Below are 25,237 nucleotides of genomic sequence, written 5' to 3'. Positions count from 1 at the left end.
CAAGGGCGACCAGCGTAGGGTAGCCGCTAAGAGCGGGTCTCCAACGGTCATGCTCTAGTACCACGAGTCCGCCACAACTATAATCCCGAATGCGTCAAAATAATTCTGCAAAGAAAAATTGACTGCCCTCAACAAGATTGGTTCGAACCCGCGTCCGAGCAATGTGCAAAAAACTCAGATCCCCGGGTTCGCAGGAGCATCCGGAGGAAATCCCAACTGTATGTGAGTGATCACAGAAGCGCAGGGATTTTGTAGTTCCACTCGTGTAGCTGGCGCCTTCTTGCCCGGTGCAAGTTTGACCTGACCAGCCACAGGATGTTGTGATGTCGTAGTAGTAGAGGAGGAGAGGGGGACGATGAGGAGGTTGTCGTCGACTGTGTGCAGCTGACGCCTGCTTGTGCATCCGCCGTTACCACAAGTTTGTCATCAGAACTGGCCAGCCGAGTAGACCAGAACTGCCCAGACAGCTGTACGACCGATTTTGATTCATATTTGGGGACACTGAATTATGAACCACTTGTCGAAAGAACTGGTTGTGTGCGGTGGGCTTTCGGTGCGCAGAATGAGGGAAAGCCAGCCAAAGACATGCCCTTATGGCCAACTCTCTGGAATTAGAGTTCGAGCCGGCGACATGCTCGCCACAACCATCCACTTCTGCTGACTCATGCTTGCACACCTTCGATCATGACTTTCAGAACGTCCTCGCCGCCTCTTCTGACAGTCTCGAAAGCCTGCTCACCTTGTTCGAACTTGTATCGGTGTGTGATGAGCTTCTGTGGAAGGACCTTCCCACTTGCGACAAGGTCGACGGCTTGAGGGTAGACGCCAGCAGTATATCGGATCGACCCTCGAATTGTCAGATCGCGAATGCACGCCACAGTGATCGGGAAGACGATGTTCTCTTTTCCCATGCCAGCCTGCACGTATGTCCCTCCCTTCTTACAGAGATGCACACCCATCTGGATGCATGACTGTGCACCTGTCGCGTCAATGACCACCTCGGGGCCCTCCCCAAGGTTGAAATGATCCTTGATCATCTGTGCGACCTTGGCACTATATTCACTGCCCTCGTCAGCAGTGGGAGCCGATCCATCCTGTTTGCTTGGCATAGGAGGTGGGATGAACACACCATCAGCACATTTGAGTACGTTCGTGGCAAGATCAAGCCGACTCTGGCTGAGATCAATGCCAATGACAGTCTTCGCGGCGTACGCCTTCGCGACACTCTGTACCAATAAACCGATTGGTCCACATCCGAACACCACGACCTTCTGACCTGCTCTCACATTACCGACCTTGCAGATCTGAACAGCCACTGCAACAGGTTCACACAGAGCTCCATCTTCGAGATCCAGATGCTGCGGCAGTGGATAGCAGAAATCAGCAGCAGTCTTGTAGAACTTTGACAGCGTCCCATTGTGAGGTGGCGTGGCAGCGAACACCGTGTCAGGACACAGGTTATACGACCCGGACCGGCAATACTCGCAATGTCTGCAGGGCACACCAGGTTCAATAGCGACCTTGTCGCCGATCTTGAGGTTCGTCACGCTGGGTCCGATCTCAACGACTACGCCAGCGCTCTCGTGGCCCAGCACGATGGGACTGTTGAGCACGAAGTCACCAATGCGGCCGCGCTGCCAGTAGTGGACGTCTGAGCCGCAAATGCCAGTCTGACCAATCTGAACGATCACATCATAGGGGCCATCTATCTGTGGTCTGGGTATGTCGCCGAGATATACGTCTTTCACAGCGCGAAGGATGAAGGAGCGGTTGGTCTCGGACATGTTGGTGAGTGAAGAGTATCTGGCTCAGGGTCAACCCAAACAACAATCTTTCTGATGAGTTGATATGGTGCGAGCAAGATGGCGACTGGCACTTGTCGTCATATGTACTGTGTGCTTTTCGGCATCGGAGAGACTCGGCAGTGGAGTAGCGGGAGATGTACGGTCCAGGTGAAGGAGGGGCGGGTCCTCGGACGTGGTGTCCGATTGCGGTTTCCGGACGGCGGACCTTTGACCTCCGCTCCGCTGTTCATGGTCCAGTCGAGCGTAGCATCTACATGATCCGGCGGAGAAGGGCCGTCGCAACCGGGCATCTCAGCTGTTACATATACGATGATCTACCAAAGAATGTGATCTCTGAATCACAGTTCCGGCAGAATCACGAACGCACAATTGACAACATGGTCCTCCACAAGCCGGAGAACAAGCATGTGTTGAAGGCATTCGACCTTAGCGGTAAGGTCGCAGCAGTGACGGGCGGTGCGCGTGGTATTGGGCTTGAAGTATCCCGAGGGCTCGCCGAAGCAGGTGCAAACGTAAGTCGAGATACCTTCTTCTGATGACATTGTGGGCTGACTGTACTTCAGGTCGCCATCATATACAGTTCCTCAAAACATGCTGAAGCTACAGCTGCTGAAATTGCGCAAGCGAACAATGTGAAATGCCAAGCGTACCAGTCGGAAGTCAAGGATTCAGCAGCGATCGAAGCAACTTTGCAGCAGATCGCGAAAGACTTTGGCAAACTTGACATCGTCGTAGGCAACGCTGGCATCGCATCGCATCATCCGGCAGAGGACTACACAAATGAGCAATGGAGCGAGATCATGAAAGTCAACCTCGATGGCGCGTTCTACACAGCCCAAGCCGCTGCGGGAATATTCAAGGCGCAAGGCCATGGCAACCTGATCTTCACAGCCTCGGTGAGTGCTATTTTGGTGAATGTCCCACAGAAACAGGCAGCGTACAACGCTTCAAAGGCAGGTTTGGTACAGCTGGCAAGATGTCTCTCGGTCGAGTGGGTCGACTTCTGCCGGGTAAATTGTGTCTCTCCTGGTTTCATTGCGACGGACATGCTCTCGGTGCACCCCGAGGAGTGGAGGAAACAGTGGTTCGAGATGATCCCGGCTCGACGACTATGCGATCCATACGAGTTGAAGGGTGTAAGTAGAGGTTCTGCTAACTCGAATCGTGCTTGCTAACGTGGAACAGGCATATGTGTTCCTTGCTAGTGATGCATCCAGCTACATGACCGGTGGTAATTTGGTAATCGACGGTGCTTATACTCTACCCTGAGCACAAAACAGCTCGCGCCGCCGGATCTCTAGGGTGCACCAAGCTGTCCCATAAAGTCCATGAAGCTGGATTCCTGCATCTGCAGGTCTTGCATATTGAACAATTGGTCGTCACTGATCGGCCCGAACATGTATGAATATAGCGTGTTCATCTGCGTCTGAGGACTTTCGTTGGTCGGGGACTCCCATTGATTCACATCCATAGCAAGGTATGCACCACAAAGCTTAGTGACGGCGGTATAGCACCGAGCGGCCGCTGGGTTGAGACGACTCATGTCTGACATGCTTTCGAGAGCGACCAAAATCTGGTCTCGCCAAGCGGGTGCCGATGTTGAGCGGCTGTCATTGCGCAGAGAGATGACCGGGATAAGGACCGCTTGGAACAGAAAATAAAGACTATACCAGCAAGTCAGTACGTTCTGTCGCTCGCTCCGCCAGAAAGCTGCAATCGACTCAATCGTGTCCCTTGCTGTGTCAAGACATAATTGAAATGCTGTGTCTTCGGCATGATCAGGACTGCTGGAGCCGGTGCTACCATCAGTGTCATGCCGGTGTTTCATAAAACGTCGCATAAGGTAGGGTCTCAACATCAGAATGCGGAAGTTCCTCCATCTCCAATGCAAAATTGCGTGGCATAGGCGGTATCTGAGAGGCTGTGGCGTCCCCTCGGCAAAATAGCTTGGCAGCTCCTTAAGCCACTTTTGTAGGTGAGTTTGGTCAAGGTGCAGCATTTCTTGCGCAGTGGGGATGACAGAAATAAGCCTTTGGTAAATATCGTTTGTGGCTAGATGGAACGAGCTTTGGCAGCGCACATGCGTGTAGAGAGTCGTCGAAGGGCTTTCTGCAGGTACTCGACTTGTCGACGAGGTGAGGTCACTGTCGCTGATATTGAGTGGCAAGCCCACCTCGATGCCATAGGCTGGCATGTCTAGAGGACGGCTGAAGGTGATGATTGCTCCGACATCGAAGATGTAGAGGCACCACCAAATCCTTCTCCGCAGCTCAAGCCGAAATGGCTGGTCTCGCCATGCCGGATACTCTTTATGTAGGGCCAAGCTCCACGCCATTCTTTTTGCGAGAGCCATATACACGTATCCCGAGTTAGGGCTATTGCGCTTCTGTATCCAGTTAGATATCAAGGTTAGCGACTGAACTAGAGTCAAGTTTCCCGTCTCGAGCATATCGATATTCATCCTTTGCTTTGCAGCTTCGAAAAGCGCAAGGTCTGCCTCAGGGGCCACCTCAGATGCGGCAAAACAGCCAATAGCAGCGATCATGTATAAAAGGACCTGCCACGACTGCCCGTTTGGCCTCGGAACGACGTCCATGAATTGAGCGCGGAACGTGGGTTCATGGACGATAGGATAAGAGATATGGTAGGTCGCAAAATATGATTCGATGAAAGGTTCAAGTTGCGCAAGGGAATACAGAGCTGGAAGCAAGGGCGGCGTTGTCCGCGCAGAGTCTGCTGGTAGAAGTTGACCGTCGACATCGTTGTCTCCAGCTTCACCGTCTGCCATTCTGAGAAGAGCCGCCCCTGACGCCACTCCCATGTAAGATCCGTTACGGTCAATGAGGCTGGCCATGCCGTCCTTGAAGCGAGTGATATTCGAACTGGAAGCCCGCTCATCCCAGTCTAAGTCACCGGGAGGAGTGGTCTCGAGGGAGAAGGCAGGACTGACAGTATTGTTTACATCAGGACCTGCATCGTTTGGGACATCGGCGATAGGAATATGCACACTGCTCGTCGCAGCAAAGGGGGTTGACGCCACATCTCCGCCTTGTTGAACGGAAGGCGAAGACGACGAGCCTTTTCCGGTCGCATCGGAAGCAGACCTCGCATGCTCGTACTGACTTAAGAGAGCTCTCGTCCTTGCGAGTTCGACCTCCACTTCTGTCAAATACTTCCGCGTCAATGGGGTGCGACTTATTCTCTCGTACGAGCAGATAAGTTTCGATTTGACACAAGCATTGCAGGGCTGCTCTCTGTTACAGCGAGCTTTCTTCTTCCGACACTGTGAGCAGCTTGGTGGCACCTTCTCGACGCGTGAAGTTTCATCCATTGTCGATGTGGTCGTTCGGAAGTGGTTCAAGATGAGGACACATCTCGGGGGATCAGATGAGATCAGTTGATGGTAGCACTGTCGCGCTCTCCGACCTGATGATCTGATATGTGTTAAGAAGAGTCCTCCTTGATGACCCAGATGAGGTTCATTACGCCAAGCATCGAATTTTGATCGCGAGACACGTGTGAGGAAAGTATAGCCGACATGCTCAGGAGCGGTTCAACTTCAACCTTTCATCGCAAGGAGCACCAGATCTTTGTTTCTTGACGTCTTGAACCATGTTGTCCAAAGGCGATCCCCTCGGTCGATGCCTCAAGGTCGCCCTTCGCCAAAGTCGTCCTTAGGCTGTAGGAGTCGCAGGAACTTAGGTCACATTCAAGGTCTCTGCTTCTGTGCTTTGGCATGCGGACGCGGATGAATGGCCAAGGTGTTTGTTTCAAATGATATTATTGAAGCCGACCTGTTTAACTACAAAATCTCCTATGGGAAATGTATTGTGCCTCCCACATCCGTCGAATTCATGCAGCGTTGGACCAAGGCTTGTGATGGTCCGCGCAGATACTGAGCCCTTCCAACAGTGGCTAGAGCAGCTATACTGGGCCCCCACTCGATATCGTTCTACGGGTTGAAGCATCGCAATGCATACACTACCTACGATATCTGTGGAGTAAGCAAGATCATCTGATCGAGCTCGTTGTCGACCGAGGTGGACGCCGAGTAACAGCCGTGATGGCCGGTAAACAAGCTTTCGGGGCATCCACCCCGCTCGTCTCGACTCGCTGATTCGCTGGGAGCAGCACAGACGAGGCAACGGCACAGAGAAGTCCGGACACTGACTTCATGTTCACCTCCAGACCCCGGTTTTCGTGCATCACTCCAGGTTTGGCCTCTGCTCCACACGCCACGAGAAAGCATGCATGTCTCAATCTGGGCTATTCATGCAGGCGTCTATTATGCTCCGTGATCCAGCATGGTTCTGGAGGTTGCAATGTATAATATATAAGCTGTATCCATCCTTCTCGTCTCCAGAACTCCTGTCCACACGCCGCAGCCATCAGTATCATTCTTCAGCATGACCAAAGATTCAGACATCGTCGGCGAGGCGCTCGCCCGAGTCTTGCCAGCGTACGGCAAATCATGGTATCGTGTGCCGCATCTCCTCCAACTCAACCTGGTCCTGCTCGTACCATTGCTCTCTTCGGCAGTCGCAGGCTATGATGGTGCGTCAATATGAGCATTCTCAGGGGACATCGCTAACATATTCAGGCTCGATGATGAACGGCCTTCAGGCAACCAGCTCATGGAAGACCTACTTCAACAACCCAGCAGGTCAAAAGCTGGGTGTGGTCAACGCAGCACAAAGTATTGGATCCGTCGCCTGCTTGCCCTTTGTCGGCTATCTCTCCGACCGGATAGGTCGAAGATGGACACTCTTCTCGGGAGCTCTTCTTGTTGTCATCAGTTCGATCATCCAGGCAACATCGATCAACTACGCCCAATTTGTTATAAGCAGACTCCTTGTCGGCGTGGGTGGTATGCTTGTGAGTAATACCATTCAGATGTCCTATGTTCTGTCATGCTCATAAGATCTTTTCCTACAGGTCACCCAGCCTTCGCCCATGCTCATCACAGAGCTGTCCTATCCGACTCACCGAGGGAAATTCACCTCCCTCTTCTGGACCTGCTATTATTTTGGGTAAATCGAACGTCTGATCGTCCACAATACAACGACTAACGGCTGGTCAGTGCTATCCTAGCTGCCTGGAGTACCTATGGCACTCAAAAACACATCGGAAACAGCGACTGGGCATGGCGTGCTCCTTCCATCCTTCAAGCGGCTTACCCAATCCTCCAATTATGCTTCTTCTGGTTCCTCCCTGAATCACCGCGATGGCTCATCGCCAACGGCAAGATCGAAAAGGCTCGACACATCCTAGCCAGATATCACACAGGCGGCGACGCAAACCATGAGCTCATCGAGTTCGAGATGGCAGAAATCGAGAACGCCATTGAGATGGAGAAGCAAGCGGCTACCACGAAGTGGTCCAGCCTTGTCTCAACACCCGGAAATCGCAAACGAACACTCATTGCCGTCTGCGTCGGTGCCTTTGCGCAATGGAATGGCGTTGCGGTCGTGAGCTACTATCTGACTCTCGTTCTGGACACCGTGGGTGTCAAGGATCCTGATACCCAGACTTTGATCAACGGTATCCTCCAGATTTTCAACTTCTGGGCTGCGGTCTCCGCCGCATTCCTCGTGGACAGACTCGGTCGCCGAACGCTGTTCCTCTGGTCTGGCGCTGGCATGCTAGTCTCGTTTGTCATCTGGACTGCCTGCTCCGCTGTCTTCGATACCTCTGGCTCGCATGCTGCAGGATTGACAGTCGTTGTGTTCATTTTCGTGTATTACTTCCACTACGACATCGCATACACGCCGCTCTTGTTTGGGTAAGTTCGCTGAAATCGTTGAGGTGATAAAGCTAATAGTCTCCCCAGATACCCAACCGAGATCTTCCCCTTCAGTCTGCGAGCAAAGGGCTTGACAGTCGAGATGATCGCCATCTATGGCTCGCTGGTTATTCTGGCATTCGTCAATCCCATTGCGCTGGACAACATCGGCTGGCACTATTACATCGTTTTTTGCGTCCTGCTGGTCATCATCTTCGCCACGACCTGGTTCTTGTTCCCCGAGACCAAAGGATACAGCCTGGAGGAAATCGCTGGGATTTTCGACGGACCAGATTACAGAAGAAGAATGGACTCTGGTGTGTACAAGGAGGACATCATCGTTGCTGGAAAGAATGGATCGAAGGAAGCGGAACATGTCGACCAAGTGGCTTGATTGAGGTTGACAGTCAGGATTGTATAGTACTGTGTCATAGGTAGTCCTTCGACTTCCACTTGAACTTCTTGGTGGCCCGCTCTATCGGTCGTATTTCCAACTGGTCTCCGTGTAGTTCGAAAATCAGCTGGCGTTTCGTGTTCGATCCCACGGCTGATGAACCCCTTGCTCCGTTCGCCCCAGCTTGAATGCCCTCGTCAACCTTGCCCTCTGCCACTTCGTCCACCGTAGGCAGATCGACCACAACCCGGAACACAGTGCCCTTCTTCAAGATCATCCGTACCTTGTCCTGCCCCTCATCAGCCTCCGGCACCCCTCCCTCATCCCCTCGCTTACCACCTCCCCCCCTCTTCCTCCTCCTCTTATCCTCCCTCTCATCACAAACAACCGTAACCGTCGACCTCGTCTCCCGAACTACAATCCCCCTAACCCCCACCCTTGCCCCTTCACAACACCTCACAACCTCAACCTCCATCCCATGAAAATCCGCACTCGCAATCAACGCCCCGGCCCCACTCACAGCCACCGGACTCCCAACTCGCCCCTTCACCACCCCCCCCTCCCGATCCAAATACCCCAATACCTCAAGTATATACCGTCTCCACAGCCGACTCAACCCAACATATACACCGTATTTACACTCCTCTGGCCTCAACGTATACAACCCGAGCGCGCGTTTCTCCTTGGCGGAGAGTGGCTTTGGACGCGCGTGTTTGAGTGCGTAGCGGTTTTTGTGCTGGCGGATGTGGCGGCGAAGGGACCGTTTGTTGGTGGTGGTGTGTTCGGTTGAGGTGCTGAGGAGGAGGGGTTTGTGGGCGATTTTGTCGGTGAAGATTTGGGTTGCTTTTTGGGGGGAGTGGGCGCGGAGAAGGAGGGTGTGCGCTGGGTGGGATGGGGTTGTTGGGTCGGGTGTTGAGGGGGTGGGGTTGGACATGGTGGTGGTGGTGGTTTTCAGAGCTGAGAATGGGTTTAGAAGTGGCCAGCCGGCTTCTATCCTGACAACAGTGTCTTGTTGTTCCTTCGGATGAAGACTGCGTCTGTATTAGCCGGCCACATGTCGCGCGCCAGCTCTTTACGAAAAGATGATGTTGTGAGCCAGATGTTGAGTAGGTTAGATTTCTCGAGTCCTTAGGTAAGCATAAATTGCTGCCTCAGGCTCATATGCAGATCTTCCAGATGGTCGGCCAAAATAAAACAAAAATACAGACAACTCGAAACTTTTTATTTTGAACCATACACATGCAACAGAGCACTACTCACACTCACAGTTCGTACTTGACTGTCGCACGATGCTACCTTGAACAATCCACTCCCCGTCCACCACTCCCTTCTGTCCTGTACCCAACGAACCTACAATCTCACCTATTAACCCATGAATGCCTCCGCCCTCCTAACCTCCCAAGGCTGGCTAGGCCCCGGCCACGCCCTCGACTCCCGCCTAACAGACTACGGCGCACCAACATACAAACAAAAGGGCCACAGGGGCCTCGCCTACGACCCCAGTGCCGCCTCCCCCAACAGCAACAACATAACAACCGGCAACGGCCTAATCAAGCCCCTCCTCGTCTCGCAGCGCGGCGGCTCACGTCACGGCATCGGGAAGAAAGCGCATGAGCCGGTGAGTGGGAATGAGTGGTGGCTTAAGGGGTTTCAGAGTGCGCTGCAGAATATTGGGAAGAGTGAGAGTGAAAGAAGTAGTGTGGTGGGCAGTGGGACGAGTACGCCGAGGAATGGAAAGGGTTATGTGGGGAAGCACAGCGGGTTATATGGCTATTTTGTTACGGGACAGATGATGAAGGGGACGTTGGAGGAGTGGGATGAGCTACAGCAGCGAAAGACGTCTAAGAAGCGGAAGAGTGATGTGCTTGAGGAGGAGGAGGATGGGCGCGGAGGGGCGCGGGCTGTGAGTCCGGTGAAGAGGGTGCAGAGTGCGAAAGAGCTTGAGACGAGTATTGAGTATCTGACTGAGAGGGATAGAGAGCGGAGAAAGGCGGCGCACAAGAGAGCGCAAAGTACGGATGTTGAGCAGTTTGCGGCTGTGGGGGCGTTTTTGGGGGCTACGGAGGATGAGAAGAGGAAGTTGAAGGGTAGGCGGAAAGAGTTGGAGGGGGTGGTGGACGTGGAGAGCGATGCACGTGTGGAATCCAAGGAGGAGCGGAGAGCACGGAGAAAAAGGAGGAAAGAAGGAAAGGAGAATGGGAAGTTGACGCTGGCTGAGATGGTTGAGGAAGAACTTGCGAGGTTGAGTTCTATGAATAATAGTGAACAAGATGATAGCTCGACGAATGAGAAGGCAGTTAGAAAAGCGGAAAGGAAGAAGAAGAGGCGGAAAGGTGGAGAGTAACGGCATTGAGCCTTGTAAGGATTTGTCTGTTTCGTGATGTACAAGGAGCGTGTTCTCGTGGAAATGAGGACCAGGGAGAGCACCGGCAGAGACTAAGTACGTCCGCTTTTTACTTGATTCAGAAAAACAGACCTGCAGCGCAGAGATCGAGATGCACATCTTCAATAGACTCATCAACTCAATGAACGGCATGCGCCCATGCTTGGACATCTAAAGCTATGCCTACGTTCGACTGGAATGTCTCGTCCTGCAGTTGCTGGAGTCGGTCGAAGGCCGAGGTGTCAAGCGGTATCTGTCTGATCAGTCACCGACGGTTGATCGACTCTGGCAGACAGCTACGTGGATGATCCTAACAGTGGCGGGGTGTAGAGCATTGGCAGTATCTGGTGCGTATCAGACAGTTCATGTCGAGTCGAATGGGACTCTCTGCATGGGTGTCTGTATATTGTACATAGAATCGTGTTAGCAGTGGAGCACAATGAATGGTCTGCGCAAGTACCAGAACCGTAGGAAAATCTGAACCAGCCTCACCACTCTTCGCTCGCGGCGCGACCTTCCAAACTTGACCGACAAAAGACCATGATCGGCGTTGGAAGCTTCCCAAACGTGTCTGTGTAACCTTCTCAGAGCTTGGGTCAGGCATGTCTCGCCGGAACAGACGCCCGCCTTCGTTTGTGCAACAACACCCTAGAGCTTTGCAAATCGCAGTTGAGTTGACAACGTTGCATCAGGTGTGACTCCATCTTGCGCATGTACCTGGGACCGCAACGGTACCGGGATTCTACATCTGGATCAATTGTATACTTGTGGGTTTTATTAGCAGTCGTGCAAGGTGGAGAAGTGTTAGTCCTTTCTGTGCAACGATCAGAAGTTGCCGCTCGTTGCGAGGTGGTTCAACGTTAGCTGATCCAGTACGAGTAAGATCGGTGTCGAGAACTCGCTTACATGATGAGGTGTGTACGAGCAGATGTAAGGACTTTGCTTTCTGCCATTCGGTTGCTGCCCGACGCTTTTGCCCATCATGATGAGCAGATATGGGGCCTCTTCCACAAGCGTGAGCGCAAGCTCGTTACTTGTAAAACAAAGTACCTTGACGACAGCGCCGACTTGGTTGCTTCCCTTCACAAGACAACATCGTTCGAATGCAAGAGCTGTAACACAGACGCAAAGGACAGTTCAACCATCGGAACATTTCGATGCGAACTGAGACTGCAGGTAAGCTCGATGTTGACCGCCAGAGCACAACTTAAGCGGGACAAGGTCTCTTGATCCAACAGTCAGAAGGATGCGTGTTCACGCTGGCCAGGTATTCCAAGTCTCTAAGCGAGATCTTCACCACGAGAGAACAGCATATTGCGCTCTGACGTGCCGCCTTGTGCGTGAAGAGGATGATAGTGCGGCATGTAGAGCCTCAACATCGAATCGCATCACGGCGGATAGATTTGCCGAAGGACAGAACCGCTGCAGCCGAGAGAGATCAATGCAGACTGACGCATCCATCCCTGTTCTTTCTCGTCGTATTTCTGCTCGCAATTGTAGTGCATGCGTCTGAAGGTACCTGTCTCAGTGTATGTGCACGAAGTGAACCATTGTTTCGCCTGCTTAGGGCCAGGCAAGCATGGAATATCGAGAGGTAAATATTAGCGATGATGGCATACTCACGTGGACCAACCTGTCTGCCATGTTGCAGCTTCAATTTTCCGACACGTTGCTCGGACAATTCACACATGTCATCCTGGAGTTGATGACAATTCGTGGTTGTGATGCGGGCAGAGGCGTTTGATGGTGGTTGATGAGCATCATCGAGCACAGTGATAGCAGGCTCTATAAGAGATCGTCCTAGGACGAGATTGAGCTGGGCGACAAGTTGTTCCTTGTGGTGAAAGGCTGCCAATGTGATGCGTTTTCTAGCCGCTGAGGAGGTCTTTAGTGAGCGCTTCGGACCAGGCTCACGCTCAGGTGGGTCTCCAAGCAAGAGAGCTAGTACCTGCATGGAATAGGTCGCACGATTTAGCTTCAAGCCCCCGTACACGGGTGCGCGTGACAAGGATGGCGCGATGAGAATTTGCAGGCAGAGGAAGAGTGATTGGTGATAGCAGTTGATAAATGCTGCATAAGCGTCGAGAAAATCCACCAATCATGGCTTTTGTTACATCGAAGACTCGACGGGATTGCTTCGTGCCTGCCCTTCTTTCTGTGCCTTCCACCTGACTGCGCTCCATTTTACAGTGCTTGCTGCATATTCGCGAAAGAAGCGCTCGAGTACTTGCCAGCCATGTCTTTGTGACCCTGGCTGCCATTCTGGCCATTGCGGGGACGCAATCAAGCGCCGAGAGCCAGTAGAGCTCTGTTGCTGAATGTGCTCGATATTGTTGGTACCTCATGAGATGACCATTTTCCACACTCCCCTAGACCATATCGTTGGTCTCTTCTGGTATTCGATCGCATTGTTCCCGCTATTTCTGGTCAGCAGGACCGCTCTGCTCAGCCTCCCTACGCACCATCATCCTTTCTCGACACACCGCAATATCGCAGTTGATCGTTTTGAGATACCGATTTTGGAACTTACTGTAGCAGGAATACTCCACCTCGAGACCTGGCTTCCCTGGTTTCTACAAAAGCTGCGGTTCTGGAAGGACTGATTTTGCGCAGCTTGTGTGACATTGGAGGTACTCGAGGGAGCATCAGGGAAGAGGAGGGTCTGTTAAGCGCTCAGGTCATTCCACTGCGTTGTGCTGCGGGTAGCCGCGTGGCCAAGGCATCGAGCCCTGATAGTCGAGCTCCAGGTCCCTGGATTCGGAAGATATCGTCTTGCCGCCTTGTGTGATCGCCCCTCGCTGCATGCGAACACAGATCGAATAAGGTAAGAAGGTTTGGGCCGATTCCTCCGCTGCCTCACATTGAGCAGTTTGTAGGACGTCGTCTATATTCCGAATCCCCTTCGGTCATGAACGAACGCTGAGCTGACAGTTACTCAGTCGCCCTATAGTGGCGCAACGTTGAATGGTCATGGCATCAGGAACTCTGACAAGGCAGAGGTCGGTGTCGAACAGGCAGGAAATGCCACAAATAGTCCTGTCCAAGGGCAAGGAACCCGTCACAGACACTCCGTTCGAGCCATGCGCTGCCACGGCCTCACATTTCCTCTTTTCGCAGGGACCTACCGTACTGGTCCTCGCCCACGACACCCTAGCCCTCGAACGAAGGTTCCAAAGTCACAATGACAACATTACCCTGATATCATGTGACAATGTCAGTGAGCGAGGAGCTGGAAGATTAGTTGTTACATATGACATCGGAAAGACCGCAATAATATGGGACCTGTTCACTGGTGAGCAGATCTCGAGATTTGCATCGTACGAGCCATTGCTGGTAGCAGCTTGGATGAGGAATGGCAACATTGCTTTTGGTATGTTGAATGAAGGTACTTGGTGGACCTTCACTGACGTGAGCAGGAAACGAAAAAGGCGATGTCATACTTTTCGAACCATCAACAAGCGACCATATCTCTGCACGGACCATCTACGATCCGATAACTGCATTGGCTCCCTCCTCAGACTGTAAGACCTATGCCATCGGGTATCGAAATGGTTCGATCCTTTTGGCTGCTCTGCAGCCTCAGTTCACAATATTGCACACTCTCAACACATCCCGCTCACCGTCGCCTATAGCTATGCTCACATGGCATGCCTCTTCCTCCAAACAGAAATCTGATATGCTGGCTATACAAAACTCAGATGGTGATCTGAGAGTGTGGAGTGTGCCAAAGCCGCCCACGGCAGGCCAACCAAGAGTCATCCGTATATTGAAGCGTGATGACAGACTTCTTCAAGGGCGCAATTGGGTTTGCTGGTCAAGAAACGGGCGCATTATACAATTTTCCGAAGGCGAAACATGGGCTTGGGATGTCCGGACGAAGGACGTTAATTATGTGCCTGTGCCAACCATCGAGTACGTCAGGGGCATTGCAGCTCATGGCCCAACAGCTTCACTTTTCACGCTTGGTCCAGACTATACAATCCAGCAATATGATGTTGACGCTGGCCAAATGATTGCTAACATCCGACACACACCTATCACCATTCCCCCGACACCGCCTGAGGATCACGTTAAGCAATTTCACCCCAGTTCGTACGAAGAAGAGTTGAGCTCGCCGTTGAAAGCGAGTCGATACGACGGCGATGGCCATCGACAAGCGGAAACTCCAGCATCTGGCCACAGTGCTTCGGTCTCTACGAGCTCAAGAAAGTCAGCCGACAAAAGGTCAAATAACAATAAACACGAGATGGCGTCACCTGCACAGACAGTCCAAACAGCAACTACCTTCTCCATGGGCGCATATACGTACGGGCATAGCCAAGCTCAAAACGCCATACCAGCGTCCCCTGCATCTGCAAGAGTGGCTGGTCTGAAGAAAGGCTCTCGCCTACGGCAAGAGGTTGTGATGAGTCCCATGACTCCCGAAGACGCTTTGGTGATTGACCTGTTTCCCTTCGCAAGAGCGCGCCTGAGTGAGGTTTCCCAGCAACCTCAAAGACCACTGAATGAGAACGGGTTGACGCCGGCCGATCTTCGAAAACACATGCTCGCTACGGTCTTTGGTTGGGAGGATGACATTTATTCCCTGGTTCAGGACGAGCTGTCAAGGCATCCGCCAGAAAGCTTGAATGCTCTATTCCTGACGAAGTGGCTGGATTATGGTCCCGAGGCAATAGGCGAGATGATCGGCTCGACACCTGCAGATTCCGGCCTAGATTGGGTGCGACTTGCTCTTGGTATACTGGATAGTCGTCCTGAAAGCAAGAAGCTGGGTCAGATCTTCGTCGAGAAAATGCTGAGCAAGGGCGAGGTTCATATGGCCGCTGTCGCCCTTCTGGCTTTGGGTGACAAGAACGATGCCATTGAGGTATATGTGTCCAACAACTGCTACCTCGAAGCTATCTTGCTCACATGCATGCTCATGCCTCATGATTGGCAACGACAATCCCATCTGGTGCGAAAATGGGGTGAGCATGTGGTCGAAAATTCGCAACAACACCTGGCAATCAGATGCTTCTCCTGTACAGGTGGCGATGCCGGCGACTCCTGGATGTCACCAACTGCGCAGATGTATTCTCACATGGTCAGTCCCACTAGCGCTAGGAGTATGCTCGCTCAGCAGCCGCTGCCAGTGGCGCCTCAACCACCAGTACCACAACAACTGCCTCAGCAGACGCCACAGCAAGCGGTACAACAGCAGTATCAACCCCCAGCTATACAAACCTACAGCGCGCCGTTGAACCCTAACATATCTCGTCTCAGAGGCGGTCGTGGCTTCGACGCTCCGACGCCGGTTGCTCTTATGGCTCCTCCTACACCTTTTCGCACAGCTGCGGCGAAAGGTACGCGCATAACGCCGGCGACGGGAGGGCTGAAATTGATTACCTCTTTCGCACCGAAGCCCAACCAGTTCAAATTCCCAGGTTTGAGAACAGATGACATGACTCCAACTGCTGCCAACAACGTTACTCCCATTGCAGAGTCAGCCATTGACCGATCCGCTATTTCACCAGGAGGTCTGGGGTCTTACAGGTTAAACAACATTGCAAGTCTCAACAGTGCGTTGTCTGCTGGGGGTGGACTCTCGAGGTCAAGACTGCCAAGCATAGGAGAGGCGGCACATGAGAACGGTACGCCCACCTTCCCTCCGCGAGGCATGACTGCGCCACGAGCACCTCCTACACCAGCTGACTCGGGTTCTGATAAGGAGAAAGAAAAGCTGGCCGCCACGAAAGCGGAGAATGACAAGCAAGAAGCGCGCAACGAGCGGTCCGAGCCTTCTCTAACTCTGCTCACATCCGCGAAATATGAACCGACCTCGACTCCCATTCAGAAGTACGGTGCGGAGCTGGAACCACAGACAGCATTGAGACCTTCAACAAGCAATTCCTGGCATAACTCCTTTGGTAGATCGCAGGAGTCGCTCACCATGCATGCTCACAGTGGGTCGCGCGGCAAGAAGCCTGAAGGACTTTCCCTGCAAATGCTACAGGCGAATGAATTACAAACCCTACCGGACCCGATCGGCCGGCCCAGCACTGTTGAATCGACTACTACGAACTTCACCATGAGCTCCGTCGAAGCCACTGACACTTACCGTATCAAGAGCCCGAGTGTGAGCGGCAGAAGCATCGACCAGTATATCAGCAGCCTTGAGCAGGCACAGCACTACGGTCGTTCGAAATCGTCCAACTCTACACGCGCCAGCAAGGAGGAGAAAGCCGAGCGAAAGAGAAGCAAGCACCGAAGACCTAGGCACTCTGAAGATGTGAGTGGTAGGCCGGATATGCCCACTGGTAAGAGATCGCCATCTTCGCCAGTGCCTATGTCTCCGGAAGAGATCAACATGTTCTCTGCTAGTGTTGAGAGCTTCAACTCGATCTACAACTCTCATGATGTGTCAAACAATGATCTGACAATGCCCGATAGTCGACACCACAGACGCGAGTCCGCCTCGACAACTGGAACAGGCCGTCAAAGACATCGTTCAAGGTCCGCACAACCCAAGATGAAGCGTAGAGACTCAGCAAGGGGCAGCAGGAAGCCAAGTCCTGCACCTGATGCTGAAGCTGGCCGCAGAGGACGCAGCAAGGCTAGAAAAGAAGGATCCGGCGCTCGATCTCCTTCTTCGCCTCTACCGATGGTGCCAACGGATGAAGATCTTAGTGGCGTGTCTGGTGCAGAGCCAGGTGCATTCAAATTTGTATCGCAGAACCGCTCTCGGTTACACCGGAGTAGCAGTCGGAGACCTGAGCGAGGTACGAGCGCAAGAAGGGACCCCTCTCCAGATCGTCGAAGAGGTCGTCCACGATCTCCCAGTCGACAACGAGATTACGAGCAGACACAATCGAGGAAGAACAGCGTCAGCATGAAATCTAGTCGTCGCAAAAAGAGAGATCAATCTGAGGGTGCCTACCGCGAGGAGACACTTGCTCTAGAGTCTCTGCAGAAGCTTGATGCCTTAGCAGATGCAATTAGGCACGACTCTCAGAGTAACCCTAGACTGGGTGGCAGGGACAAGGGAGTCGCACAAGCTGAGCTTGAGGCTCGTCGAGCATCTCTCGCTAGGCGACCATCCGCACCAACCATCCCCATGCCCGGTCAAGGGAGCATGCACTTGAAATCAGCGTCTGACGGAATCACGCCACCGCCTCTCAACCGAACACAAACAGATTCTGGTTTACGACCATTCCTACTCAGCTCTGCGAGGTATGACAATGGCGAAACAAGAGGAAGGCCAGGAACTCCTAAGGCGATGGACACCGCTGCTGATGTTGCTCAGCAAATGCTAAACGGCCATGTGGAGACTTTCAGCAATGAAAGCTACCTGCTTCCTGCCAGAACATACAGTGCTACCGCCAATCGCGAAGATCAGGACTTCTACGCACCAAGCGAACCGCCACAGAATATGCCTCGCCACCCAGCGTTTGATCATCGAGTTGGCAATAGCCGAGGGAATAGCCGCACCAGAACGAGGACCGCTTCACCTGGCGGAAACCGTGCCATGTCTGTCGAACGGCCACGGGCTGTACCAGAGCAAGAGACCCCTCCAATGGTCTTTGGATCGGTGTCTTCACCAGAAGAGCCATCGTATAGAACCTCACTCAATGGTCCCACCATAATCCCAGAGCTCCAGCACCTTGCGGTCCCGCCGCCCCCACCTCCCCCACCGGCTCCACCGAAAGACCTGCGCATCCAGACCGATCTCTCCAACATCGCCACAATCCCCCTGCCAAAGTCAGCATATCCTGCCTCAGGCGAGCTGAGCGCAACGCCAGACAAGCAACACAAGCGCGTATCAAGCCGCAACGAAGGTCAATTCATGGGCAAGATCCGAGGCATCACGGATCGCATGAGGAGTAACAGCAAGCCGAGGGACAATTCATCTCGGAGTCCAAACATCGAAGAAGGCATCATGAGCCCATATGAGACCGTCACGGTGATGCCACCGCCGCTTTCGACTCTCAACGAGCGACGATAATGCAGTTTCACGGCTATATCTCAAGAGGAGGACAAAGACCTTTCAATTCGCGTCAATCCTTCGAGCATCTGTTCATAATTTGTTCAGCGTTCAAGCGCCATACTCTTTCACACTTCAGTTTGCATCAAAAGCAACGATTTATCCGTACACATTTACTATAGCATGCATGGATGATGAAGGGGTTGAAGAGATGGATATGAGAGGTGGAGGAGCTATATGATTGGGTATGGGACGAAGACACGTCTTGGGATGTGTATAGCCAGGAGATCGAATTGGAAAGGAAAAGATAAGACCACAGCGGCCTCGCGGCACCTGTAACCAGTATTTAGTCTGACCAGTCAAGCGATTTCCTTCCTATATTTATTTCGCGGATTTCTGTCCCTGCCTGGACGTCTGGTTTCTGTTTGCATGCATGAATGTATCATGGTTTGTCTAGAGTGACGCTGTTTCATGTTTGAGTCGAGCCTTTTGCTGTACCACATCACCCTTCTTGTTGCTGTGGTCCATCGACCTTCTCCGCTATGTCACTGACCCACCTGTCTTGGCTTGAGCGGCATGCGCTTCAGCTGACCTTGAGTGTGAGATGATATGGAAGAGCTTTTGTTGATGGTGGCGCAGGGTGATGGTCGGTTCCGGCCGCGGTAGCTATGGAGGTCCCTGAGGGTCTCTAGGATCTTGAGGGGCATCTCGGGTGGGAGGTCGATAAGGTGAGTTGACTGTTTGGCGAGTTAATGAGCGGGCATTCTCTCGAAGATAGTTTGAGTAGTTTCGGTTCGGGTGAGGCTGCTTGTTCGGCTCAGGTTGGTTAGATTAGGACTTGACTGGTGAGAATCGTGGACTGGATGGACAACTCAGCAGGACGGTCCAATTGCGCCGTGCTGTGGTGGTTTTGGGTAGGTGAACACGCCTTCAGACGTCATACTGATCCGTGTCCGGAAACTCGATTAGTGGAGGGGAGATCATCAGGAAATTGTGCTTGTGGAACTGCAGTCGTTCCATAGTACCGGTTGAGGAACGATTTCATTTACGCGGTGTTGGCATTGCTCGGCCGAGATGCTGGATTGACTGGATCATACAGGGCCTTGGACACGATAAAGCTGGTGGGATTGGTTGTGATGTGTAAGACGTCCCGTCTGGGACTTATGCGTAACGGCTGTTACTGGTTTGGTTGCTGATATAACTGCTTCTGTTGTGCGCCCTTGTACCCACCGCCATTCTCCGCCATCTAAGCCAGGCTACTTCCACCTCATTGCCTTCTTCCTCTGTATGACGCGTGCTCTCCACCAGATCAATGCGCCCTCATCTAGCTTCACGCGGTCCTCCCAATGGCTTAACTCTACATCGAGCGTGAGATGGAAGAACAGGTTGCTAGTTGCTGCCATGGCCAGGAGGTTCTTCTCGTGGTGTTTGTTGTGGTCGGCGAGGTGATTGAGAATGTTGATGAGGAGTTCGTGGGGTAGGTCGAGCAGGCGAGGCATGGTCCGATGGATGGCGTTTGGGTTGTTTGGAGGTCGAGGAGAGCCTGTGGTGGACGATCCGGCCAGGTTGAGTGATCGGGTTTGTGGTTGTCAGGACCTGCGGTTGCGAGTGTCCCTAGAAGTTGCCTGAACGATTGAGTCGCTAGGGACGAGTTATGTTGACATGTCACATAGGCAGATGACAGCACGTTTCGAACATCGTTCGGTGGATTGGGTCTCTGGTGATTCTGCGCTGAGTCCATGCACTCCTGTGATTGTCGGTTTGCGTTGCTGTGGTTAGTCTGTATGTCACTAGGTCGGCATTTCGAAGTCTCACACCAGCCTTTCCCCTGGCTCGCTCAGCAGAATATGGATGTACAAGGCAAAGAGATGGACGAACGTGACCAATACTGCTCTTCGCAAGCTCACACATTGCTTGCTGGATTTGGGCCACTGCTTGGTAAACTGATAACCGTAGCTTGGAGATGCCGTAGCAGTAACATCGTTGAATGCTGAGCAGAGCATGGAACACATGAATGCGTGCTCTTGATACGACTCTGGGTGTGGCTTCATAACGTTCTCTTTGCCATTCATTACCGATTGTGTTTGTGACTTGCACTTCCATTGGCATGACGCCGGGACAGCCTTTTGTAGCTCTTCCAATTCATCAATCATCGTTCCTGGTCTACTTACTGTTAGTCATGTTGGACGCAGCGATAGCATGACTGAAAGAAGACCGCCACATGGCTTCGGCTGTTTTTGTCCACAAGATCTCTCGAACCATCTATGGTAGACAGTCAGGATGTTCTACTGTCAAGACAGGCATCTCGATATCGACAACAGGCGGTAGGCGGCATGGAGTACGGTTCAGGTCTGTTCATCAGCTGTGTTGGAGTTGCAGCAGCTCGCATCGTGCTGCGACACTACGCTTGATTCCTGACAGTTCATCAATACGATAATCTTCCGGCATAGGTCCGCAGCAATTGAAGTGTCCGATCGACCAAGACCAGACCTGTGCCTCGGCGAGCAGAACAGAAGCAGCTCTCCTCAATAACCCAGAGAGCGAGGAGGCTTGACCGTTAGCAACACAACCTCGACGAGTCGGCAACAATCGCTTCCCGACAATGACCATGAAGAGCGACTCAGCACACTCCGAGTCAAGAAAGCGCGACAGCCTTTCATTTGGAGACTCACCGTCCATTCCAGCAAGCCGGTTCAGCGATCATTTCTCCTCGCCTCGATGCACCCCGACAAGATCACCAGGATCAGCCAATTCCAGACACACCGATCAACATCCCATCAAGCGTAACCCACACCTGCTCCAGGTCCGTGGGATTTGAGACCATGCACTGATCAACACGCTTGATCACATCCCCTGAGCGGCGCGTCGCGGTGCCGCACGCCAGCTGGGGGATTCGCGGACGGCAGGCGCAATCCGACACACCCGTCGATAGTGAGACGCTTGGCTTTGGTGATCTTGAAGCCAATAATCAAAGCCACTAAGTGCCTCGCGAGTGCTTAGCGTGTCAGGGCTTGGGGCGGGCGTCGGTGCAATCAGCGAATGTCGCTTCCGGCTGCAGATGTTACTGGTCACGTGGCTTGATTGGCGTGGATTGTTCCGCGTCTGGAGAAATGGGGCGAGGCAAGTGCGGATGCAAGGCAGTCGCGCATTTGGTTTGAGCTGAGATGCTGACGCTGTGGGTACTGAGGGGAAGCAATAAGGCGGTGGTCCCTACCGTCGGTTTGTTTTCGGAAGCATGCTTTTGAGGAGAAGTCACGATCAAGCACAGACCGATCGCAGAGTCCGAGGCAGCTGCTCCCCGGATCGGAGGTGGATGTCGGATGAAGCAGGCACTTCAAGCTGTCGGCTCTCGGGCGACTGGCAGATCGAGGTCTCGTTGTACAGTGCATACATGTGGCTGCTTCCTCCTACGTGGTGCGCATGTAAGGAGAAGCAAATGCAGTCTATGCGACACAAAACACTGCAGCCACAGAGTAGAATAAAAGTTCGTAGTATCGGCTATGGAAATCTTGCTTCTTGCAGCTGCAAGGACAAGCATGTGCGATTTCCGGAGTATTTTCGCTGCGTTTTCGGAGGCAGTGACGTAGACGATGCGACCTTCGAAAGGTAACTCCGACCAGGTTCAGACCTTGAAAGCAAAAGCTGGCCATGTTGCCGACAAGACGAAGGAGAGGTCATGCCCACGTCGTGTCCAAGAACTCTGTCTCGGGGGCAGAGCTGTGTGTAACTATACAACAACGTGAATTAGCTGCAAGTAGGTACAGCGGCGCACTGCATCCGTGCGGCTGCAGCTGCATTGCGTCGATCGATCGCAATGCATGTTTTAGGATGTATATGTACACAGACTATAGAGAAATGCAGGGTCGAGACCGAGAATGCACAGGCAATCTCTGCTTGACAGGTCTGTGCTTTTCGATGCAGGCGTGTGTAGTGGACTGCACCGTGCCTTTTGACAGCTTCGGGGATGTACCACTTTCGCTAGGTGCGTACCAGGTTATCGGTACAGCTACAACGTACGGTGAGAAGCGGTGAGGCATCTGTGCCCCAATGGTAGACAGTGTCTAGACGTACGGTCGCGAGTGGTATTCCGAGGTAGGAATGCATGGTATCTGCTTCCAAAAGAAGTGGCGATGGCTGGCCGAGGCTTCATCTGACAGCACTGACAGCACCCCAATTTAGCGAATGGCATTCGTGTCGCAAGCACAGGCCTTGCTTTCGCCGCCTCCGAGTCGGTGGCGCTGTAGTGGTCAGTACGAAGCACGAGCAGCAGTTTGTAGAATGCAAACCAATGCGAACAGAAAGTACGGTGATGGTACAATCCAATGGTATTGTAAACATCATCACCTGAGAGGTGGTAGCTATGTAAAAGTTCAGTCGGCGATAAGCTCGATGACTGGGTATCCCTTGGGTATCATTCATTAGGGTGGAAGTATTCGACCGTAACATGTCGCTTGCTAAATCCAATTCAAATCAAATCAACCAAATAGGCAACCAAATCGTTGTCGTATAGTAGTACAGTCCAAGAATGAGAATGACTCATGGCCATGACTTGCCACTCAGGTCCTTCGCGTAGCAGTGATGCGTCGCTGGTTGCTCGGCCTTCGTGGCTTCTTGTGCTCTGTGGCGAAGCGCACAGCCCTTTGCTGTTGCGCGCGTTGCCGCTGCTGCTGTAGCTGAGCCTGTTCACGCTCTTGCATCTCTCTCAGCATGGCGATCTGCTCCTCTGTAGTCATCTCTCGCTTGGGCTGTTCTTGTTGTGGAGCTGAGGTTGGTGATGGAATGTGCTCAACGGGTGGCATGGGCAGGCTGTCCAATGCCAGCAGATCGTCGTCGGAGATGTATGAGGACGATGAAGATTCATAGCCCTGTGACGACGAAGAGCTGTGCATCATGCAGGATCTGTATGGTGACGGGACCCAGCCTGAAGAGAAGCTGTCTCTTTGCATGCGAGTAGAGGATGTTTGTGCTGAGCTACTGCTTTGGAATGTGGCAGGCGATGTGCTGTATGAGGTTTGCATTGGTGCTGATGTGAAGGAGGAGGTAGACTTGGTTGAGTCGCGTGAATCTGAGCGCGACATGGCGACTGATACAAGCACCGGTGTTATGTTTGATGTTGGAGATGTGAAGTACATTTTCGGGGGTTGTGATGTTCAGGTCGCTCAGTCACAAAGGCGATGTGGAAAGCGACAGTGAGTATATGATCTGACCCGACAACCTGTGGCGTTCAAGGGATGTATATGATTGTTTGCAGTATGCAAAACAAATGCGGTGTGTTGACGGAATCCCCAAGTCGACCTTTCGGGAACGGGTGTATGCGAATGCACATGCAAAAGCTGACAGCCGGTGGCGCGGTGTGGAATGGCACAGACGCGTAGAGATGTCGCGGTAATGGACGTGTTCTGATCGTCGATCTTTGCTGAAAGCAAGTAAATGTTGTTCTTGCAGGTCGTTACGTAGTTACCAGTTGTTGAAAGCAGGGACTCGCTGGATGGACGGGATCGGAAGTGGTTATGTAGACCTGACGATAAGTTTGCTTGCTTCCCCTGTTTTGCCGTTTTCCTTTTCGTTTGCGGCAGAGCTCTGACGGATGTGCTAGAGCCACCAAGATGTGACCTCGGAATACCAAGTTGGTGGATTTAGTGGGTTTTCACCCTGTTATTCGGACTCGTGGAAGGTGGATCCGAGCGTTATGTGCTAATGCTCTCCCCGGGCCCGTAGAGAATCGAATTTCAGCCGACAGAGATGTGGCTGTTTGATCTACAGCAATGAGGATCAGATTGCTTGGTTATGTCGACGTCGTCGCTTTGAGTGTTGATGATAGCAAGAAAGGTTACAAGCAAGTGTTGTCCGATGAGGCAGGCAACACTTGTAATAATATGTCAGCTGGTCACAGTCACAACGGAGCTGATATGTTGCAAAGGCAGTGAATCAGCGTTGCAGTAGCTGTTGCTATGCTGACTTGCCTGAGACGCGCAGCTGGCCCAGATGACTGGACAGAAACTCGAGTCGGTGTCTTGACCGCCACACCAGATTCATGAATCACAGGCCAGAGACGGAACTTCGTGCCCAAGATTGGTGCGCTACAAGGGCTCGGCTTGGCTTGTTTAGTGGTTCAGTCCGTCTGATTCGGGGGCTTGACACGGAATGGGCCTTGCCTCTCACTAATACAGATCCTGGTCTTCCCCGAGATTCTGGGCTATCCCCAATCTGGTGCGTGGACTCCTTCTCCTGTTGCCCGTCGGTAGCATACACCGAGGCGATAAACAGATCGGTCGTTTATCGGCTAGAATTCTGGCAAAATCGAGAGGTCAAGAATTGTTGTTTCTTGAACCAATTGGAAGTGTGCCTATCTGTACTTGTTGCCTATTGTGAGGCGGTATTGACCAGTTGTTTCATTTGCAAACGTGAAGCAAGTTGTGTCTTTCTTTTGCGTGGGATGGTTGGCCGCGACTCAGATGTGATTCAGTCGTGGCCTCCAAAAAGCGTGTCTGACGAGAATCAGGTAACTGGCTGGTTCCCTGCTTCGTCAGGTTGTGAACAGGCTGTGCTTCGGTCTCGCCCACTGAACTTTTGTTTTGCGGTGAAGCAAATCGTGGGATGCGATTGAGGCTTAGTACTTGATCTGTCACACAGATCACAAACAGGAATATATTCTTGGACCTGATTGCTACACAAGAAACATCGAGGCCATCGGCGCCTCCTAGAATGATATACTATCTAGCATGATTACCTGTTCTGCCATATGACATGTCTAGCCTCATCATCGGACTTGAGTGTTGGCCTCTACCTTCCGGGTGATACCTGTCATTCTTTGTTCTTGGTGGTTCATCGTTTCTCTGATGCTCTGCGCGTGCTCGGCTACCATCTGCGCTTTGCGGCGAAACGTTCTGCTCGGTTTCGTACGCAACCGCCG

General features: G+C 52.6%; 9 protein-coding genes across 9 annotated transcripts; 4 read left to right on the top strand and 5 right to left on the bottom strand.

Moving 5' to 3' along the window:
* Nucleotides 1–662: 662 nt before the first annotated feature.
* PMZ80_001631 (uncharacterized protein) lies at nt 663–1,784 on the bottom strand (the record flags this gene model as incomplete). The annotated part of the gene is made up of 1 exon (XM_064870074.1): nt 663–1,784. The coding sequence occupies one exon, from the start codon at nt 1,782–1,784 to the stop codon at nt 663–665; it is 1,122 nt and encodes a 373-aa protein (XP_064735571.1).
* A 398-nt stretch (nt 1,785–2,182) lies between these two features.
* On the top strand, nt 2,183–3,074 carry PMZ80_001630 (uncharacterized protein; the record flags this gene model as incomplete). Its single annotated transcript, XM_064870073.1, has 3 exons — nt 2,183–2,317; nt 2,369–2,941; nt 2,991–3,074. The coding sequence occupies 3 exons, from the start codon at nt 2,183–2,185 to the stop codon at nt 3,072–3,074; spliced, it is 792 nt and encodes a 263-aa protein (XP_064735570.1).
* Nucleotides 3,075–3,102: 28 nt separating this feature from the next.
* PMZ80_001629 (uncharacterized protein) lies at nt 3,103–5,136 on the bottom strand (the record flags this gene model as incomplete). Its single annotated transcript, XM_064870072.1, has 1 exon — nt 3,103–5,136. The coding sequence occupies one exon, from the start codon at nt 5,134–5,136 to the stop codon at nt 3,103–3,105; it is 2,034 nt and encodes a 677-aa protein (XP_064735569.1).
* Nucleotides 5,137–6,211: 1,075 nt separating this feature from the next.
* Nucleotides 6,212–7,981, top strand: PMZ80_001628 (uncharacterized protein; the record flags this gene model as incomplete). The annotated part of the gene is made up of 5 exons (XM_064870071.1): nt 6,212–6,359; nt 6,406–6,680; nt 6,741–6,835; nt 6,886–7,587; nt 7,636–7,981. 5 exons carry the CDS (start codon nt 6,212–6,214, stop codon nt 7,979–7,981), a joined length of 1,566 nt encoding a protein of 521 aa, XP_064735568.1.
* Nucleotides 7,982–8,015: 34 nt separating this feature from the next.
* Nucleotides 8,016–8,915, bottom strand: PMZ80_001627 (uncharacterized protein; the record flags this gene model as incomplete). The annotated part of the gene is made up of 1 exon (XM_064870070.1): nt 8,016–8,915. The coding sequence occupies one exon, from the start codon at nt 8,913–8,915 to the stop codon at nt 8,016–8,018; it is 900 nt and encodes a 299-aa protein (XP_064735567.1).
* A 438-nt stretch (nt 8,916–9,353) lies between these two features.
* On the top strand, nt 9,354–10,325 carry PMZ80_001626 (uncharacterized protein; the record flags this gene model as incomplete). The annotated part of the gene is made up of 1 exon (XM_064870069.1): nt 9,354–10,325. The coding sequence occupies one exon, from the start codon at nt 9,354–9,356 to the stop codon at nt 10,323–10,325; it is 972 nt and encodes a 323-aa protein (XP_064735566.1).
* Nucleotides 10,326–13,385: 3,060 nt separating this feature from the next.
* PMZ80_001625 (uncharacterized protein) lies at nt 13,386–18,345 on the top strand (the record flags this gene model as incomplete). The annotated part of the gene is made up of 2 exons (XM_064870068.1): nt 13,386–13,734; nt 13,781–18,345. The coding sequence occupies 2 exons, from the start codon at nt 13,386–13,388 to the stop codon at nt 18,343–18,345; spliced, it is 4,914 nt and encodes a 1,637-aa protein (XP_064735565.1).
* Nucleotides 18,346–19,580: 1,235 nt separating this feature from the next.
* On the bottom strand, nt 19,581–19,823 carry PMZ80_001624 (uncharacterized protein; the record flags this gene model as incomplete). Its single annotated transcript, XM_064870067.1, has 1 exon — nt 19,581–19,823. The coding sequence occupies one exon, from the start codon at nt 19,821–19,823 to the stop codon at nt 19,581–19,583; it is 243 nt and encodes an 80-aa protein (XP_064735564.1).
* A 3,057-nt stretch (nt 19,824–22,880) lies between these two features.
* On the bottom strand, nt 22,881–23,402 carry PMZ80_001623 (uncharacterized protein; the record flags this gene model as incomplete). The annotated part of the gene is made up of 1 exon (XM_064870066.1): nt 22,881–23,402. One exon carries the CDS (start codon nt 23,400–23,402, stop codon nt 22,881–22,883), a length of 522 nt encoding a protein of 173 aa, XP_064735563.1.
* Nucleotides 23,403–25,237: the final 1,835 nt, after the last annotated feature.

Source organism: Knufia obscura (genome assembly GCF_036327395.1).
Source record: "Knufia obscura strain CCFEE 5817 isolate CBS 148926 chromosome Unknown scaffold_1, whole genome shotgun sequence".
Classification (NCBI taxonomy): Eukaryota; Fungi; Ascomycota; class Eurotiomycetes; order Chaetothyriales; family Trichomeriaceae; genus Knufia; species Knufia obscura.
Note: the sequence above shows the minus strand (reverse complement) of the source record. Positions and strands in the feature narration are given on the sequence as shown.